A 17,115-nucleotide genomic window follows, 5' to 3' on the forward strand; every position below is an offset into this window, starting at 1 on the left:
ATAAAACAATAAAACTATGGTGTCATTGGAAGCGAGTAAGTAAAAAGAATCTAGATTAGAAACTAGATAGAACATACACTTTTAATTCATTTTTCATGTTTTGGTCTTACATAAATGACCAAAACATGAAAAACTAACTATAACACAAATAAATGATTAATTATAATATACATACACAAGATAAATAATAAAAGAATATGCAAAACCCATGTTGACATTATATATGTTGCATAGTGATAATGACTATATGAGAGAAACTAACGAAAAACATAAATACCCTAACTGAATAACTAAGACTAGGATTTTAAAATTAAAAAAACAACAAAAAAGAAGTGTGATGAGGCTTGAACCTGCAATCTTTTAAAGGAAAAACAGGGGAATTTCCACTAAACTAGTTCAGACTTAATACTTTGGGTTCTAAGTATTAATTTTTATAAGGTCATTACAATATTTAATATATCGTCTCTAAGTAATTTTTTTAAAACATTGGTGTCCCGGGACCTCGATCAGAACTATATGAGTCCGCCCCTAAAAGAAGGTAATTTAGTAATTGTCTTAATGTAGGTAGGTCCCACCAATTCTGGATGAGGTTATCAATGTTGGATTAACTAATAATATGGAGATAATTATAAGGCTAGCCTATAAACTATTAAAAATTATTCAGATTTTACTAACAATTCACCAACAATACACATGATATTCCCACACTACCGCATTGAGGCCCCTTATGAAGACCTTGAAAAATCACAATACGAAGTGAACATATGGTTATGTTAGAGTTGATTTCATTTTAAAACCCATCCTAGTTTTAAGACATTTAGAACTAATTGTGTGAATCAATTAAACCATATCATTAACTCACTTAAAAAAATCAAAAGGTTATTATGATAAATTGATTTTTCTCTCTATTCCTAACACATCATCCATCAATTAAATCATAATGCTCTTTCAATTTTCCCTCTTATATTGTCATTTTAGTTTTTCATGAGTAATTCATTTTTATTTAGTTATCATATTTTTAAGTGTGCTTTAAAGTGTAATCGATCTCACCGTTTCAAAGTCATCTATAAAAAATATTTATTTTTTAGCTTAAAAATTAACTCCTCTTTACTCTCATGTTAAAAGATTTTTTTCAACCCACCGGTTGTTTTTAATATGTTGTATATTACAATATTAAACTTCTATCTTTTTATTTTAAATTTTGATAGAAGCATATTATATGAAGGGAAGATATGTTACTCATTTGAGACTATCGGTGGTTGTCACTCTCATATTAAGCTTGAAATGAAAATATGTGTATTGTATGTAACTTATGTAATATGTATATTTGATTTATGTAATTTATGTATTGTATATTTTCTGTAATTTGAGGATTTGAGTAATTTGTATATTTTATGTAATATTTATATATATATATATATATTTTTCGTGTTTTATAATTTATGTACCTTGTGTAGTATAAGTAATTGGTAATTTATTTAATTTTGTGTATTTTGTGGTTGGGTAATTAATGCAATTTGAGTATTTTGTGTAATTAGTGTAGATGTAATTTAAGTCCTTTGTGTATTATGTAGTAATTTGGGTAATTTATATACTTTTGTAATTTGTGTAATTTGGATAATTTATCTAGTTAGGGTAAGAAATTTATTTTTTCATAATATGTACTATGAACTATATTACGTAATATCATATTTGCTTATTAATCGTTTTCTTTTTCATGAATATCTTGTCTTTTTACTATGTGTTTAAAATAAATAATAGATATATGTGAAAATATATTTACTTTTTTTGAACAATAATTAGCTTTGACTTTTTCTAATATAAAAAAATGATGGTTGAAAGGTAACTTATCAAAATAGCCTTCAGCCATTTTAAAATATTATTTCCTTCTCCTCCTCTAGTTTTTTATTTTTATTTAATTTCATTAACAAACCAATTTCACAATTAATTAAACTTGTGGTACATATTTAGTTTTTAAAGTTCTTACAACCGAAAAGGTTTTCAAATTATTCCTCTCCATGTTATGTATGTAGATTGTTTCATCCATATACACAACTAATTAACAAGTTGGTAATAATTTGAAGTATGATCTGAACACAAACAAGTCGCGATCACTTAGGGGCTCACTAATAGATTTAACGACCGGAGTTAACAAGGTTAGTTGGGTCGGGTTTAGTTGCAAGTGAAAACAAACTATTGAACGAAAAACCGCAAATTTGAAACTATTAAACTAAAACAACAGATTTGGTGAAACCACAAGGACAAAAACCGTTGTTCTCTATAAAAATACGCAAAACAAGTTCAACACAGTACACAATAAGTTCAACCGAATACATAATTCAGTTCAAGAAGGTGAAAGAGTATTATATGGGGGATTCTTTGTTTAAAATAATTTGAGTCGAGCAAACTAGCTAGCTACCTTGGCTCGGGCTCGGTTTTATACCAAGCCTGGGCGAGTTTTTTTTCCCTTATAGATTTTCCAAGCGAACTTTGAGATACGAGTTTTTAGGAGATTTTTTCAACAAACTTCAAGCCACGAGTTTTTTAGACAATCTTATGTTCAATAAACAAATTAACATTAATATTAAACTGATGAGTGCATACATGATCAAAAGGTGTACGTGGATTGGTGTGATATGAACACGTATTTTTAATTACAAAAAGAAAAAAGAAAGAAAAATCAAAACAATAAATTATGAACCAACCCATTTAGTTAAACATATTCGATATGAAAATGATCCAAACTTGTTTAAACTAAACCCAAAACCGTAAATTCCGTATTAGATTTGCGTTGCGTTGCAAATACGCACTCTCAAACTTTCAAAACGCAATGATGGGTATTAATCACAGATGAGCGAGATAAGGTAGTCCGAAGAACAATTTAAACACGCGTTTAAGAAAATAAAGAGAAACATGAGTAAATTTGAATACGTTGCTATCGTTTCACATACACGTGTTATTAATCCAAACACCATAGCTCATAACACCTTGGAAAATATAAGAAGATATTGTGATTGATTTAAATCTGCATATTTACCTCACGTAACAATCACCTATGACACATTAAACATGTTACATGTCACATAATACAATCAAATCATGTTTATCCAAAAACAGAAAATAAGAAATGACAACCCACTGAGAATAGTCGCCGCTTATCCAATTTAATATTCAGAAAACAATAAAATAATCAAAAAAAGACAAAGGTGGCCTTCACCAAAATCATCTATAAATACGCGGCGAATGAAGCAGTGATCATCATCATCATATCCATTCATTCATAACATTAATAATAATAATAATAATAATAATAATAATAATAATAATAATAATAATAATAATAATAATAATAATAATAATATCTCCTATTTTCCGGCAGTCATGTGTGGAATACTAGCTGTGTTGGGTTGCTCCGACGACTCTCAGGCCAAAAGAGTTCGTGTCCTCGAGCTCTCTCGCAGGCATGTTTTCCGTTTGCCTTTTATTTCAATATAAATGCTGTTTTACACAAATTATTATTATTATTATTGTTGTTGTTATTATTATTATTATTACTACTCCTCCTGCTGCTGCTGTTTGGAATATTAGTTAAACATAACATTTAACCTGTTAATATTATTTGTTTGTTGGTTATAGGTTGAAGCACCGTGGCCCAGATTGGAGTGGGCTTTATCAGCACGGTGATAATTATCTGGCCCATCAGAGGCTTGCAATTATCGACCCTGCTTCCGGTGACCAACCGCTATTTAACGAGGATGAAACCGTGGTTGTTACGGTGGGTATTATTATTATTATTATTATTATTATAGAGATTGTGAATTTGTTATGACTTAAGAGTAGCCCTTCATACACATGAGCTTCTATTCATGCCTTCATGGAAGGGTAGTGGGCCCGGCTTGACTTTAAATTATACGGAATGATAGATAAAGGGAAAAAATAAGTAATTTAGAAATAAAAAAGTGGTAATAATTTGACGATGATTTTATTTTTATGTGTTTTTAAGTATTCTTGTTTGGTGGGTTTTTGTGTTATTTAAAAAACTGGGGACGTTCTGTTTTATTGCTCCACTAGACACGTGTTTTTCTTGTGTTTAATTAAACAATGTTTTGCCGTTTGAACCGGTTGAACTAGACTGAGGGGGAGAACTGAGAACAAGTTCTTTTATTTAAATCTCATTTTGTGAATAATTTATTGCTTAAGACTTCATACAGTAGTTAAAGCCTTAGTAATTTATTAAACTTAAAATTGTAAACTTATAGCAAAATATTATTTCCAAGTTCTATTTTGTATTAGATACCCATATACAATTTTTGTATGTGATCTCATTAGTTATTAAATCTGGCTCGACTGATGATCAGTGAATCAGTGAAACGGTTAGTTTGATGTCACGTCCTTGGATAACATGTATTAGTTTTCTGGGTTTTTTTGTTAGGTTAGTTTTTGAGTTTCTAAGAGAGATTTTGGTGTTTTAAAACAAATGAGTGATTTTCTTTAAAGTGACATTTATATTAATGCTTTTAGATTTATTTTGTAACAATCTAATGGAGTATTATTCATGACTTAGTGGTTTGGTGGTATAACGTAGTCTTATATGATTCAACTCGTTCGATTTTGAAGTCAATTTTGTCGGAATACGCAGGTCAACGGCGAGATTTACAACCATGAGGAGCTCCGGAAACGTTTGACCGCCGCTGGTCACAAGTTCAGAACCGGCAGTGATTGCGATGTTATCGCTCACTTAGTAAGCAATCACTAACAAATATTTAAACTTTGGCGTTTCTTATGTAACTAAAACTAAAGTTATTAATTAACGTTGTACAGTATGAAGAACATGGCGAAGATTTCGTGGACATGTTGGACGGCATGTTTTCCTTTGTGTTACTTGATACCCGCAACAACACCTACATCGCTGCTCGCGATGCCATCGGGATCACCTCACTCTACATCGGTTGGGGACTTGACGGTAATAATTATTATCAAATAACTATAACAAGTTTTATAATATTTATTTTCCATATCTGTATCGATGTAAATACTACTTTTTAATGAAATATATAGGTTCTGTTTGGATATCATCGGAACTAAAAGGACTGAACGATGATTGTGAACATTTTGAGGTGTTTCCACCGGGACACCTCTACTCCAGCAAGACCGGCGGGTTTCGACGTTGGTACAATCCGACGTGGTTCTCCGAGGCTATCCCGTCTACACCCTATGACCCGCTTGTCCTACGTCGTGCGTTTGAAAACGTGAGTTTCTAATAATAGTAATAACAATTAGTGATCAAAATGGGTTGTTTGATTGTTATGTGACATGGTTAATGTAGGCGGTGATCAAACGGTTGATGACCGATGTCCCATTCGGGGTTTTGTTGTCGGGTGGGCTTGACTCGTCGCTGGTGGCGGCTATAACGGCTCGTTATTTGGCTGGTACTAAGGCGGCTAAGCAGTGGGGAGCTCAGCTTCATTCATTTTGTGTCGGGCTTGAGGGTTCACCCGATCTTAAGGCGGCTAGAGAAGTAGCCGATTATTTGGGGACCGTGCACCACGAGTTCCACTTCACCGTACAGGTACTTTAAATATAAAAGTCTGCTAACTTCTGGAACAACTGTACAGGTTTCTTATGTTATAAGTATTTTGTAGGATGGTATCGATGCAATCGAAGATGTGATTTACCATATCGAGACATACGATGTGACTACAATCCGGGCAAGTACGCCCATGTTTCTTATGTCGCGCAAGATCAAGTCTCTGGGTGTTAAGATGGTTATCTCGGGTGAAGGGTCGGACGAGATATTTGGCGGGTACTTGTACTTTCACAAGGCACCCAACAAGGAAGAGTTCCATCAAGAAACTTGTCGCAAAATCAAAGCGCTTCATCAATACGATTGCCTGAGAGCCAACAAGTCCACATCCGCGTGGGGGTTGGAAGCCCGGGTGCCGTTTTTGGATAAAGAATTTATCAACGTTGCCATGAGCATCGACCCTGAAGCTAAAATGGTATGACACTAAGAACTTTTATTTGATTATAACTTTTGTTATTTTTCTCGTCTTGTGGTGTTTTATTTATTACTGTCTTATTGGTAGCTTACTAATGCTATATTTTTATTACTTTTTATTATGTTGTTTAGATTCAATGAGAAGTAAATTGTTTTTCTAATATACTTTTACATGATTATATGCAGATCAACATGGATCAAAAACGGATCGAGAAATGGACTCTTCGACGGGCTTTTGATGACGAAGAACAACCATATTTACCAAAGGTAACTAATTCGACAATTAAACCCGTTTTAACTTTTTAACCATATTAAATTACCTCGTCTAACGGTCTTCGTGTATGCCTTGCAGCATATTTTGTATAGACAAAAAGAACAGTTTAGTGACGGAGTCGGGTATAGCTGGATCGACGGGCTCAAAGCTCACGCTGAGCAATACGTAACCGACAAGATGATGCTTCGTGCAGGGAACATATTCCCTCACAACACACCTTTTACAAAAGAAGCTTATTATTATCGAACAATATTCGAGCGGTTTTTCCCACAAAACTCTGCTAAGTTGACCGTCCCGGGTGGGGCCAGTATAGCTTGCAGCACCGCGAAGGCCATCGAGTGGGATGCTTCTTGGTCTAACAATCTAGACCCTTCGGGCCGGGCTGCACTTGGGGTCCATAATGCTGCTTACAAGAAGAACACGGGTATGGGTGGTTCGGTCAAGTTAGGACCGAACATTATTGACAACGTGCCGCGAATGGTGGATAGATCCGCTGCTGAGCTTGTGATTCAGGGCTAATGGTTTATGATTGTTTTAAGTTATGATGATTATGTATTTTAAGAGTTGATGGGTTGTTATTTTCTTATATTTTGTTGTGATATTATTAACGTATAATTAATGAGTCAAATGTATTGTTATGTAACATTGGCTTTTTAAATAAGGATGTTTTCTTGTACTTTGTTTGTTAACAATCTTTATATACCGGCTAGTCGTCAATTAGTCTTTATTCGGTTAAAACTTAAAATCAATCAAAATTGAAAAATTTATATATCAAGAGGGAGGGATGTTTTTACGAGTGCTACATAAAAACATAAAGATGTTTTAAATATAAGAGCATCGGTGACACATATTAAGGTTAGGGCCTACGACATACAGTAATAAAGTGGGCCTGAAGTCGGTTAGCGTGGAATAAAACTTTATTGGAGTAGTCCCCAAGTAAGTAGTTGGCAAGTCTCCATGATTCTAATTGTTGTCGGTTCATCTTGTATTTAAGTATATATATGGTTTTGATTAATTAGTGAAGAGCACAAAATTGGAACAAGCTCCCCAAATTAGGTGTTCTCAACAGGTTAGCTTTTCTCTCAAATTGCATCTTGTTTTTCTTATATATACGTTGTATTGATGCATATAGTAGTTCGACTAGCATAACAATTAGTGATATGATATGATATGATTATTACGGGTGGGATTCGTACAAATAAAATTAACTGACTAAACATACAAATATAAGAGTAATTATAGTTTTTAAAACTATATAGTAGTTATGTTATAAAAAGAAAATATCTAGTTTAAAAGTTATTGAGTAATGATAATTAGCATAGTGTTAACATAATTACTATGGCTATCTATACAATTTTCACAATAAAAGTCATTTGTATTTGATCCAAACACTAATAATGATATAGTGTTTTATCTTTTTGTTTGCAAGCATACATTTTAAAGTTTTTTTTATTTTTATTTTCTAAACTGATAATCACAGGGGTGTACATGGGTTGGTTTTGAGCTCAAATCAATGAAGAACTGAACGCTAAGTTTTTGAATTTTTTAAAACCGTTTGGTTTCAGTTTTAACATTTGCGCTTAAAAATTTTGTGTCGAAAAATATTTGGTGCTAATCTTTTTCTTAATTAATGTTTAATTGATTATCATACCTTTGAACTATAATTTTTTGAGTTACACTGTATGACTTGACATTCAAAATTAAATACGAAAATCCCTGAATTTGGTTTCAGTTTAGGTTCGGTTACATCGGTTTTAGTCACAGGCAAAACTGAAACCGCACCAAAATTTCATTTTTCACAAAATATAAAACTAAAATGTCAGTTTTTGTTTGGGTTTGGATATAGATCAGTATATTTTCTGTTTCATACACACCTCTGTGGTTTTGTTAAAAGAAAATATTAGAATTTTAGTATATTTCTATTTTTAATAGAATCTTGATAACTGCAGGTTGAGGGAAATGGCAAAGCATCATCCTGATCTTATAATGTGCCGAAAGCAGCCCGGGATCGCAATTGGAAGGCTTTGTGAAAAAGATGATGGAAAATGTGTTGTTTGTGACTCTTATGTGCGTCCGTGTACGCTTGTGCGCGTGTGCGACGAGTGTAACTACGGGTCATTTGAGGGTCGATGTGTGATATGTGGAGGGGTTGGTATTTCCGATGCGTATTATTGCAAAGAGTGCACGCAACAGGAGAAAGATCGAGATGGGTGCCCGAAAATTGTGAATTTGGGGAGTGCAAAAACGGATTTGTTTTATGAGCGCAAAAAGTATGGATTTAAGAAAAGATGATCGGTATTTGAACACTATCGACTCTCTGTTAGTTACCTATAAAATCTTGTTAGCAATGGAAATCCTCATATATATATATGGTTGTATAAGTCTTGTTAAAACTGTTGGAAATACTTCCCTTTGTGTTTTTACATTTCTTGGTATTTTATATTGTGATGTGCGAACAGAAGCATTCAAATGTTCCAGGTATCATTTAGTGACTTGTTAGTGTATTTGGAGAGCTCGAAACAAGTTAATTTTGAAAACAAGCCCATTAGGATTGAAAACATCCTTAGAGATATTAAAGTGTTAAGTTATTTGTGGATTAAAATAGATCAAAACGTTTGGATTTAGATTGGGATAGATGGAAGTGTTTGCCTTTGTAAGTCGTCGTTTGTTTCAGTGTTGTTGCCAGCCCCTGCTATATTCTCGGTATGAGGGGTTTTTTGCTTTGTTATATGGAATTTGTTTTTAAAAAGGATATATATATAATGAAGTAATACAAAACGTACCATCAAGGCCCATTGGAGATTTTCCAGCCAAATGACCTTATTATAACATGTTCCAGGTATCATTTAATTGACATAAGAAGCATCAAAAACTTAAAACAGTAAAAACTTTAATCAATATATTGACATATAAGTGGTAAAAACATTGGCATATACACCATTAAATAGAACTAGAAGACTTCAAGATCAAGTCTTAACTTATTCAAAATGAAATAAATAACAATGAAATACATAAAAACAAAAAATGAACTTATAAACTGTAATCATATGATCAGATGGATGCTTTCAACCTTCTGAAGCTTCTCGAAATAAATCGTCAAAATTCACCGATAATTCATGTTAAAAGGCGATTAATGATGCCATAACTAAGCAAGCTGCTCCTGCTCCAACAATGCCGAAAAATGCTCTTCATCAAATGTAACTTCGGTATCCCGATTATTGTTATTATTAGTTGCCGGCAATGAATCGTGTGATCTATGCACCCCAAACGAAACCGATTTCTTCAACTTATGCAGCTCGTCTTTCTGTACACCCCAATCCAACTTCCCGTCGGGAGACCCCCAACCTGATAGCTTAGAAGGCCCCATTGACTGCCGGTTGACCGCCCCACGGTCAACAAAACTTTGACTCCGGTTTGCAAATGCAGCCGCTCTCGAATTCATAATCTGGTTGGCTCCAAACGATGATGGTGACGGCATCCTCATGTTTTGGTGTAACGGGCTAATTCTCGATTCGAGTGAAATCCCAGAACCCAAAAGGTCAACACTTTTGCGCGGTGACCCATTGACCGTGTCGTACTCATCAAAATACTCGTTAAAACCCGAGTTAACGCGCGCAAACTCATCAATCAGCTGCTGTTGACGATAACAGTCCACCATCATCAACTCAGTTTCAAGATCCAACCGGTTTGACTGGTTTGACCAAAAAAGCCCGCCTCGAGGAGACGAAGCAACTGGAGTAATCGGTGGTGTGGAACTTTGAGGGACCATTGACAACGAGCCCATATTAAAAGGACTAACCGATGAAATATCATACGCCGAGCCCGTTGACGGGTGTAACGGGCGAAGCTCTTCGGGTTTATGAGCGAAAAAACACACTTTTCGACTACACCCGATTTCATCTTTACATAAACGCGTCCGATACTGAGCCGGATGAAGCCAACACTCAAAAATCCCGTGCGCGTATTCACAGTTATCGCCTTGTTTACACGTCCCTTTCCTAAACTCCGGACACGGTACACAACTATAATGATACTTCCGTGGGTCCCGCCTTCGTGCGTTCTCGCCCGGGTGGACAAACGGGCACTCGGTCCAATCGTGCGAGTACGCTCTAGAGCAAGGTTTGATCTTAAACGCGTACATCCTAAACTCATCCGTGTTGTATATCCCATTTTTCATATCGGGTAACGATAGATCAACCGGATACTCTTTCTTAACTACAATCGGGGAAACCTTATTATTCACCTTGTGTTCTTCAACACTGTTATTAACTAAATCAGTTAACATAATAATATCTTGTTCATCAGAGTAGCCATTTAACATAACTTCCAACAATTTCCTAGTACCATTGAACACAGACCCAAACACGAACGGAATTAAATCCACGGGCCGGTTCCCATGAACATCCAAACAATTCACATCACCCGAACTGTCAATTAAAAGCTTAACCACTTCAACAGATGCGCTAGACCCGCCTGCAACCGCAAGGTGCAAGGCAGTGGCCCGGTCTGAACCCGAACATTTATTAACATCAACACCAGCTAACCCAAGAATAAACCTCAAAACCTCTATGCTACCAAACATGGAGGCAATCATAAGAGGTGTTCTTTCCTCGAGCTTCATCTTTTTGGACCCGATCGCCCTACCGTACCATAAACCCGACTCGTTAACATCGAACGCCTCTTCTTCGATTAATTTTTCGATTAATACCCTAAATTCTTGCAAGCTATCTGATGCTGCTAACTCAAGCAAAACTGAAACTGGGCTTATGGGTTTGTCTTGATTTTGACTCGTACACATGTTCCTACAATACCCAGTTACAAAGCTTCAAAATTTTGAATAATTAAACCCTAATTGAATCAATTGATCAGTATAAAGAACGAAATTAGGTTTAATTTGTTCGGAAAATGAAGGGTTTTTGATATGAAGTGGAATTAAGAGATGGGTAACAGTGATTGAGATGTTAACGTACCTTGATTTGTAATGATTTGATGATGAAGAAGATGAAGTTAGTTGAAGAGAAGAATTGGTGGAGTCAAAAAAGACGAAGAGAAGACAAAGGCAAAGGCACAGGCGTCTTTGTTACAAATTTTTCCCTCCTCCTAAATGTAACTCAAATGCAAATGAAATGGGTTTTAAATTTGGAAAAGAGTTGGAAAATTCTAGAAACAATATTTATTCCTTAATCGGCATTTATCTTGTGGTGACACATGGTGGAATTTCATTTCATGGATGATACTGATATCTTGCACCGGCCGGGTAATTTATTAAACTTTTGGGTATTAAAAATGGTACATATGTAATTGGTACGTGGTAATAGAATAGACGGTAAAGAAATATGGTCTCGAATTCATGCACAGACCAAACCAGGTCAAAACTATCGAAAGGCGCCCTTGTAACAGATAGTTTAAGAATTCCATTGAGATTGAGTACACCCAGGACTACTGTCAATATCAGAGTTGTGCAAAAGTAAGCACCAACAGGGTAGCGTCACATGTATAGTAGATACGTGCAAGACCACAATCTCCACTATGACGACTACAAAAGAGACAAACATGACATTCCCATAACACATGGTCCAATGAACATCCATAAATCTAGCTATAAATAAAAGACTCTGTCAAATGACACCCGGCGATTTACAGTAATACCCGGTGAAAAATTCCATTTGAATCAGGTTGAACTCATGTTTTTTCATACAAAAAAATGTAATGGATGAGGAAATTAAAAGTATTATTACCTTTAAAGTTTTAATGGAATATAATGGAATATGTTTTCATTAAAACTGACGGAAATAAGTCTTCTTAAATTAAAAAAAATACTTTTTTTCAAATTTTCACAACATTATACAATTAAAAATCATGATAAATATATTATGAAAGATCAAATACTTTTAACTACTAGAATTTAAAAATCATCCAAAATTACCACTTTTTGGAAGTATAATAATGTATTTTTTTATCGTAATATTGTTTAGAGGATATGAAATCATTGGCTGATTAAAAATGAGATAAAAATCTTTGTGCAGAGGTTTAGAGGGATAATCACGATCGATTTTGGGAGGATAAAAATGGGAAATTAAGAGGCAAAAAAATAAAAGGCCTTGGGAGGAGGAATAAGATCAGGCCGTTTAGAGGGAAAGGGATTACATTTGTAACCGTTGGTTCTTTTAATTCTTGTGGGATAACTAATCATTTGTTAATTTAAACATTATGTGATAAATGGCCACAATCTCATTAAAATAATAATTAAATTATATAAAAAAACGAAAGTGACAAAATAATTGAGATAGATTTTGTTTATTGGTGTGAAGTGTGAACAATTAATTTCCTTGAAATAGAAAATAAGTTGCAGACATTATGACGCCTTTGAAATAACGTGAAGAGGAGAAAAGTTTCATGGCGCCTAGGTTTATTTTGAGCGAGGTGGTGTTCATAGCATCATCCTACCCATCTGGCATGAATGGTGCCTTTACAAAACATAGCCAAAACATCCCCGTATTTTCATAACCCTTATCAAATTCTCTCATTTATTTATTTATTTTATTATTTCGAAAGTAAACTTTTATAGACAAATGGCACACAAGACGAACAAATAGCACCACCACCTATTAACTTGTATCTAACACTACCTAAGTCTTTTTATTAAGATACTATGATAATTTACATCAAATAAATAATATGTATACCTGATTAATAAACAGTTATCCTTTGTTATGTGTTATATTTCTCATGTTTTTTCACCGAAAGAAACATGAAAAAATATTATTATAATTAAATATGAATATATAATGGAATGAGAAAGTGAAAGATTGTTAAAATATTAAAAAAAATTAAGTGTACGTGATTTAGCGGTCTAAAAACAAAATGTATTTTACCTTAAAAGAAATGTTGCAATGCAATATAATTTAAATTAAAAAATATGATATATCCAGTCAATTAAGGCAGCATATTATTATTCCTTAACCAATTACTACTCATTACCTTGATTCAATCCATATAGGATATTGCTTCTACTTAAAAAGGAAAAGATAAAAGAAAGAAAAATTTAATAGTATGTCACCTTAATTTGAACTTAAGATCTGCTTATATATATATTTAGATTAGATTTTTTTTTTAAAACCACAACTTTTTTGTATTTAAGCTACCGCAGTCTCTGAAATTGGAGAGGTCCGATGCCCAACTCTGACCCGACTATGTTGTCTTAATCTGATCCATGTTGGCTTCAGAGTTTGGCTTGAGTGTTCTCCCGGGAAACTGTATCACCGACTCCCACTTGACAGTCGTTGTGCCGCCAGAACTCTCTAGCGTAACACATGGTGGGAGGAAAACCCGGGTGGGCTCCGGGTTCGAACTTACAACCTCTGCAAAAGACACAGCTCAAATATTTCATTGTCAATATTCACCGTAATGTGACGCACGTGAGATTCGAACTTGAGTCTTCGGTGAAGAATCCAAACCTTCTACCACTAGACCACAAGTAGGGAATTATTTAGATTAGAATGCTCAATTTTGAAAAGCTTCTATTTTCAGATTTTTAATACTTTCCTAAATATCTAATTAGTTATGGTGTTATTCGGTTTTAAGATCTAACTTATTAATTAATCGGTTCCACGTACAATCGAAACGAGTTCTACATTCAACCCGAGCCGATATTGAAAAACTCACAAGATTATAAAATCATCGTCACGGGTTGCATATAACATATCATTAAAATAACAAAACTTACAAATTTTTAAAAAGTTATTATTTAAAATTAAGAAAAAAACTTATAAAAATACAAACTTTGATAGTATGGGTGTGGTGGTGACTTGAGAGAAGAAGACCTTTGGAACCTGGACTGACATTCGTAATCATGCCCCACTTATTTTCTTCCAACTGGGACCCACTTCCGCTGACGTGGACGTACTGGTACTCGGATGACGTTTTTGGCTTTTGCCATCACTTTTTGGTCCCAAATGGCTGTGACTTTAATTGGGTCACAGACTGATCAAAATAAAGATTATGTGACACTTGGAAGGTTGAGATTGGGTTGTGTTTGGGTTATGTGACAGAAGCAGTGACTTTAATTGGGTCACAGACTGATCAAAATAAAGATTATGTGACACTTGGAAGGTTGAGATTGGGTTGTGTTTGGGTTATGTGACAGAAGCAGTCGTCTTAAAGAGTTGTTGGGCGGAAAAACACTCACAAACAACGTTGAAAAACCGACCACGCCTGCCCCAAAACATGACATTTTTTTAGTCCAAATTCCATAAAAGCTACTCCACCTACATATTTTAAGAAACCGAAATTTTAGGTTTTATTCAAAGTTCATATTTTGAGTCTTGGATGTGCTCTACAAAAATAAATTAATTAAAGACTTTTTCTTACATTGGAATATTACTTTTATTTATTAATTTAGTTGGAAACATTCTCACTTTCTCTCTCTACTTTCGTATAAAACTTTTCTATTTCTTTATTCATTAGATTCATTAGGTTATTGAAAAGTTGAAAAGCATGTTAAAAAGAGATTTAGAAAACTACGGTTATACGATAATTAACGGTGGAGATGAGTGGTTACGACGTTGATGGTAGACGATGATTGTGAGTGGGATGGCGTCAACTAGTGAAGGTGGACAACGTCAATTGTTATCTAGATTTGAGTCATTTTGTTTAGTTTTTGTATACTATGTAAGCTCGTTAGTTGTTACTGTCACATGTATCGTTAATAGTTAATACGGAGTACCATACTGACTAATGAGACTAGTAAACTATAGCTTGTCTTCAGCGTCCAAATTTTAAGAGGTTCTTACTTGAATAGTAGATTAGTTTAGTATGATATTTAGATGAAAATACATAAGAAACAATTTAGTAATTCGTCATTTTTGAGCTTGCAAAAACCAAACAAACATCTTTTCTTAACACCTTTTTTTTAGTTATCCAATTTGATTAACCCATTCTAACTTTAACTATATGTATGACCTAATTGAAGTACTACAAAATACAAACTTGTTTATCCAAATTACCGTATATGAACAACTAAAGTGGTTTATAACAATATTTGGGTCATTCTATTGTCTTAATAAACCAAATCCAATTTTTTTGAATCTTGTTCTAACTTCATTGAATAACACGAACCCCTTATGGTTAGGTTGGATTAGGTGCTAGGACATTGGTGAGTTGATGATTGTCCACAACAAAATATATCGCATAAGCTAACTAACCTTAAACTAGACAAAATAAACATCCCATGGTGATGAGTGGCTCCGATGACTACTAATGACACCGGCCAACAACCAATAGTGATGGTGCCCGACAACTATTTTATGTGTTGGGTGGCAATGAGCTTGAAAATTCGAAAATCTTTAAGAAAAGTTTAACAAGGATTATAAAGACGTTTTAATGTTTTCTAAATTATGGTTATGAAGTATAAAACTAGGTTCAATATTCTCTATGCATTATTTTCTAAATGAATTGTTTCATGATTGTTTGTTTTGATGAAAAGTATTTGTTTAAGAAACACTCCACGACTAAATGCAACTTAGTTTTAATGGTTACATTGGACTTGAACGGTTGAAACCACTAGAAAGCTTTTATTGCGTTAAATTTAAATTTATTTTCAAAGGTTATATCTTAATTAAGTTTTGTATAATCCTGGATTTTATCATTATTTATGTTTGAATCTAAAAAACTATTGTAAAGACAAATCTACAGCATTATTTTACAAAAACTTCATACAAACTACATTAAACCAATGGAGTGGTGATCTACTGTAAAAAACAAAACCTTCAAACACCTGGGTTTAGGAGGGAAAGGTCTTGAGTTCAAGTCTCACACGACGATGATTAAAGAAATTTGCCGTCTGAAAAAAAAATGATCCTTTAATATACTTAGGAACAAAATTTGGTTCTTCTCTCCCATAATGGGGAGTTAAACTAGGAGGTGTCATCGGTCACATGCACCCAGAAGTGAGGGGTAAATGCGTCTAACGAAAACCGTAAGAACCTGAACAGCAACGTCGCCTAAGTTGGCGCGTCATTATATCGGATATACGCACTTTGTATGGCGGTTGTCTTTCAAGGTAGGGCACTCTTAAAAACAGTCATGGCACACGCATCCATTTAAAACTCTTTTTAAAAATTTACATTCAAAAATATTAAAGTACGGTCTAGGATCAAAAGGAAAAATGTTTGATTTGTAGAAAGATAGTAACCATGAAGAAAATTAAGTACTATCGAAATAAATAAAATTTGATTTCACATGTTTTATTCATCCAACCATAAATGACGTTGATTTTGATACGCCCATTGTGGCCCACACACCTTCCATCTTATTCATTATTTGACGTATCAAGATTTCTCCTCCTCATGAAAATTTAACCATCATTTGATCATCTTATTATTATTATTATTATTATTATTATTATTATTATTATTATTATTATTATTATTATTATTATTATTATTAACCAGATCTTAAATATTGATAAATGACAAGAAACAGCCCATGTATGTGTCTTTGAAGACATGGACGCTTACTTTTTTCTACCCAACTAATATCTAAAATAATTTCATCATTAAAGCCTCTTGTGTTAACATTTTAAATATGCTCAAAACATACACAACATCCTACTTCATTATCTCATGAAATCATCTCCTACATAATGTTAAAATATGATACCTTAATTCTTTTATTTTATTCTTTTTAAAATTTTAACTCCCCTTTCACTTTAACACAATATTTTCATAGCTGTTATCAAACTGGTGGTTTACTGGTCCACTAGCTAGACCGATTTTGTAAAATCGCATGATATTTAAATATATAAAACTAATTTAAAACAAGATATAAAACTACTTTTGTTTTT

The 17,115-nt window shown here is 33.8% G+C and overlaps 1 protein-coding gene and 2 pseudogenes across 2 annotated transcripts; 2 read left to right on the forward strand and 1 right to left on the reverse strand.

Moving 5' to 3' along the window:
- The first annotated feature begins 3,324 nt into the window (after positions 1-3,324).
- On the forward strand, positions 3,325-6,948 carry LOC143555053 (asparagine synthetase [glutamine-hydrolyzing] 1-like). The gene is made up of 9 exons (XM_077044686.1): positions 3,325-3,461; positions 3,637-3,775; positions 4,640-4,741; positions 4,822-4,963; positions 5,059-5,249; positions 5,327-5,569; positions 5,643-5,999; positions 6,185-6,265; positions 6,351-6,948. The coding sequence occupies exons 1-9, from the start codon at positions 3,382-3,384 to the stop codon at positions 6,789-6,791; spliced, it is 1,776 nt and encodes a 591-aa protein (XP_076900801.1). The 5' UTR covers positions 3,325-3,381; the 3' UTR covers positions 6,792-6,948.
- Positions 6,949-7,772: 824 nt separating this feature from the next.
- LOC143553370 (PHD finger-like domain-containing protein 5A pseudogene) lies at positions 7,773-8,738 on the forward strand (annotated as a pseudogene).
- Positions 8,739-9,145: 407 nt separating this feature from the next.
- On the reverse strand, positions 9,146-11,365 carry LOC143555060 (zinc finger CCCH domain-containing protein 66 pseudogene; annotated as a pseudogene). The gene is made up of 2 exons (XR_013139144.1): positions 11,243-11,365; positions 9,146-11,074 (listed from the first exon to the last, which is right to left on the reverse strand). The product of XR_013139144.1 is annotated as a zinc finger CCCH domain-containing protein 66 pseudogene (transcript).
- Between the last annotated feature and the right edge of the window lie 5,750 nt (positions 11,366-17,115).

Source organism: Bidens hawaiensis, unplaced genomic scaffold, assembly GCF_021521415.1.
Source record: "Bidens hawaiensis isolate Kalapana, Puna unplaced genomic scaffold, B.hawaiensis_p1.1 tig00001032_1, whole genome shotgun sequence".
NCBI classification, from domain to species: Eukaryota; Viridiplantae; Streptophyta; class Magnoliopsida; order Asterales; family Asteraceae; genus Bidens; species Bidens hawaiensis.

Excerpts from the sequence above, each read along its gene's own strand:
- LOC143555053 (XM_077044686.1), top strand. The coding sequence starts at position 3,382 with ATGTGTGGAATACTAGCTGTGTTGGGTTGCTCCGACGACTCTCAGGCC. Across the intron at positions 3,462-3,636 it reads GTCCTCGAGCTCTCTCGCAG|GTTGAAGCACCGTGGCCCAG; the intron begins GCATGTTTTCCG and ends TGTTGGTTATAG. Across the intron at positions 6,266-6,350 it reads AACAACCATATTTACCAAAG|CATATTTTGTATAGACAAAA; the intron begins GTAACTAATTCG and ends TATGCCTTGCAG.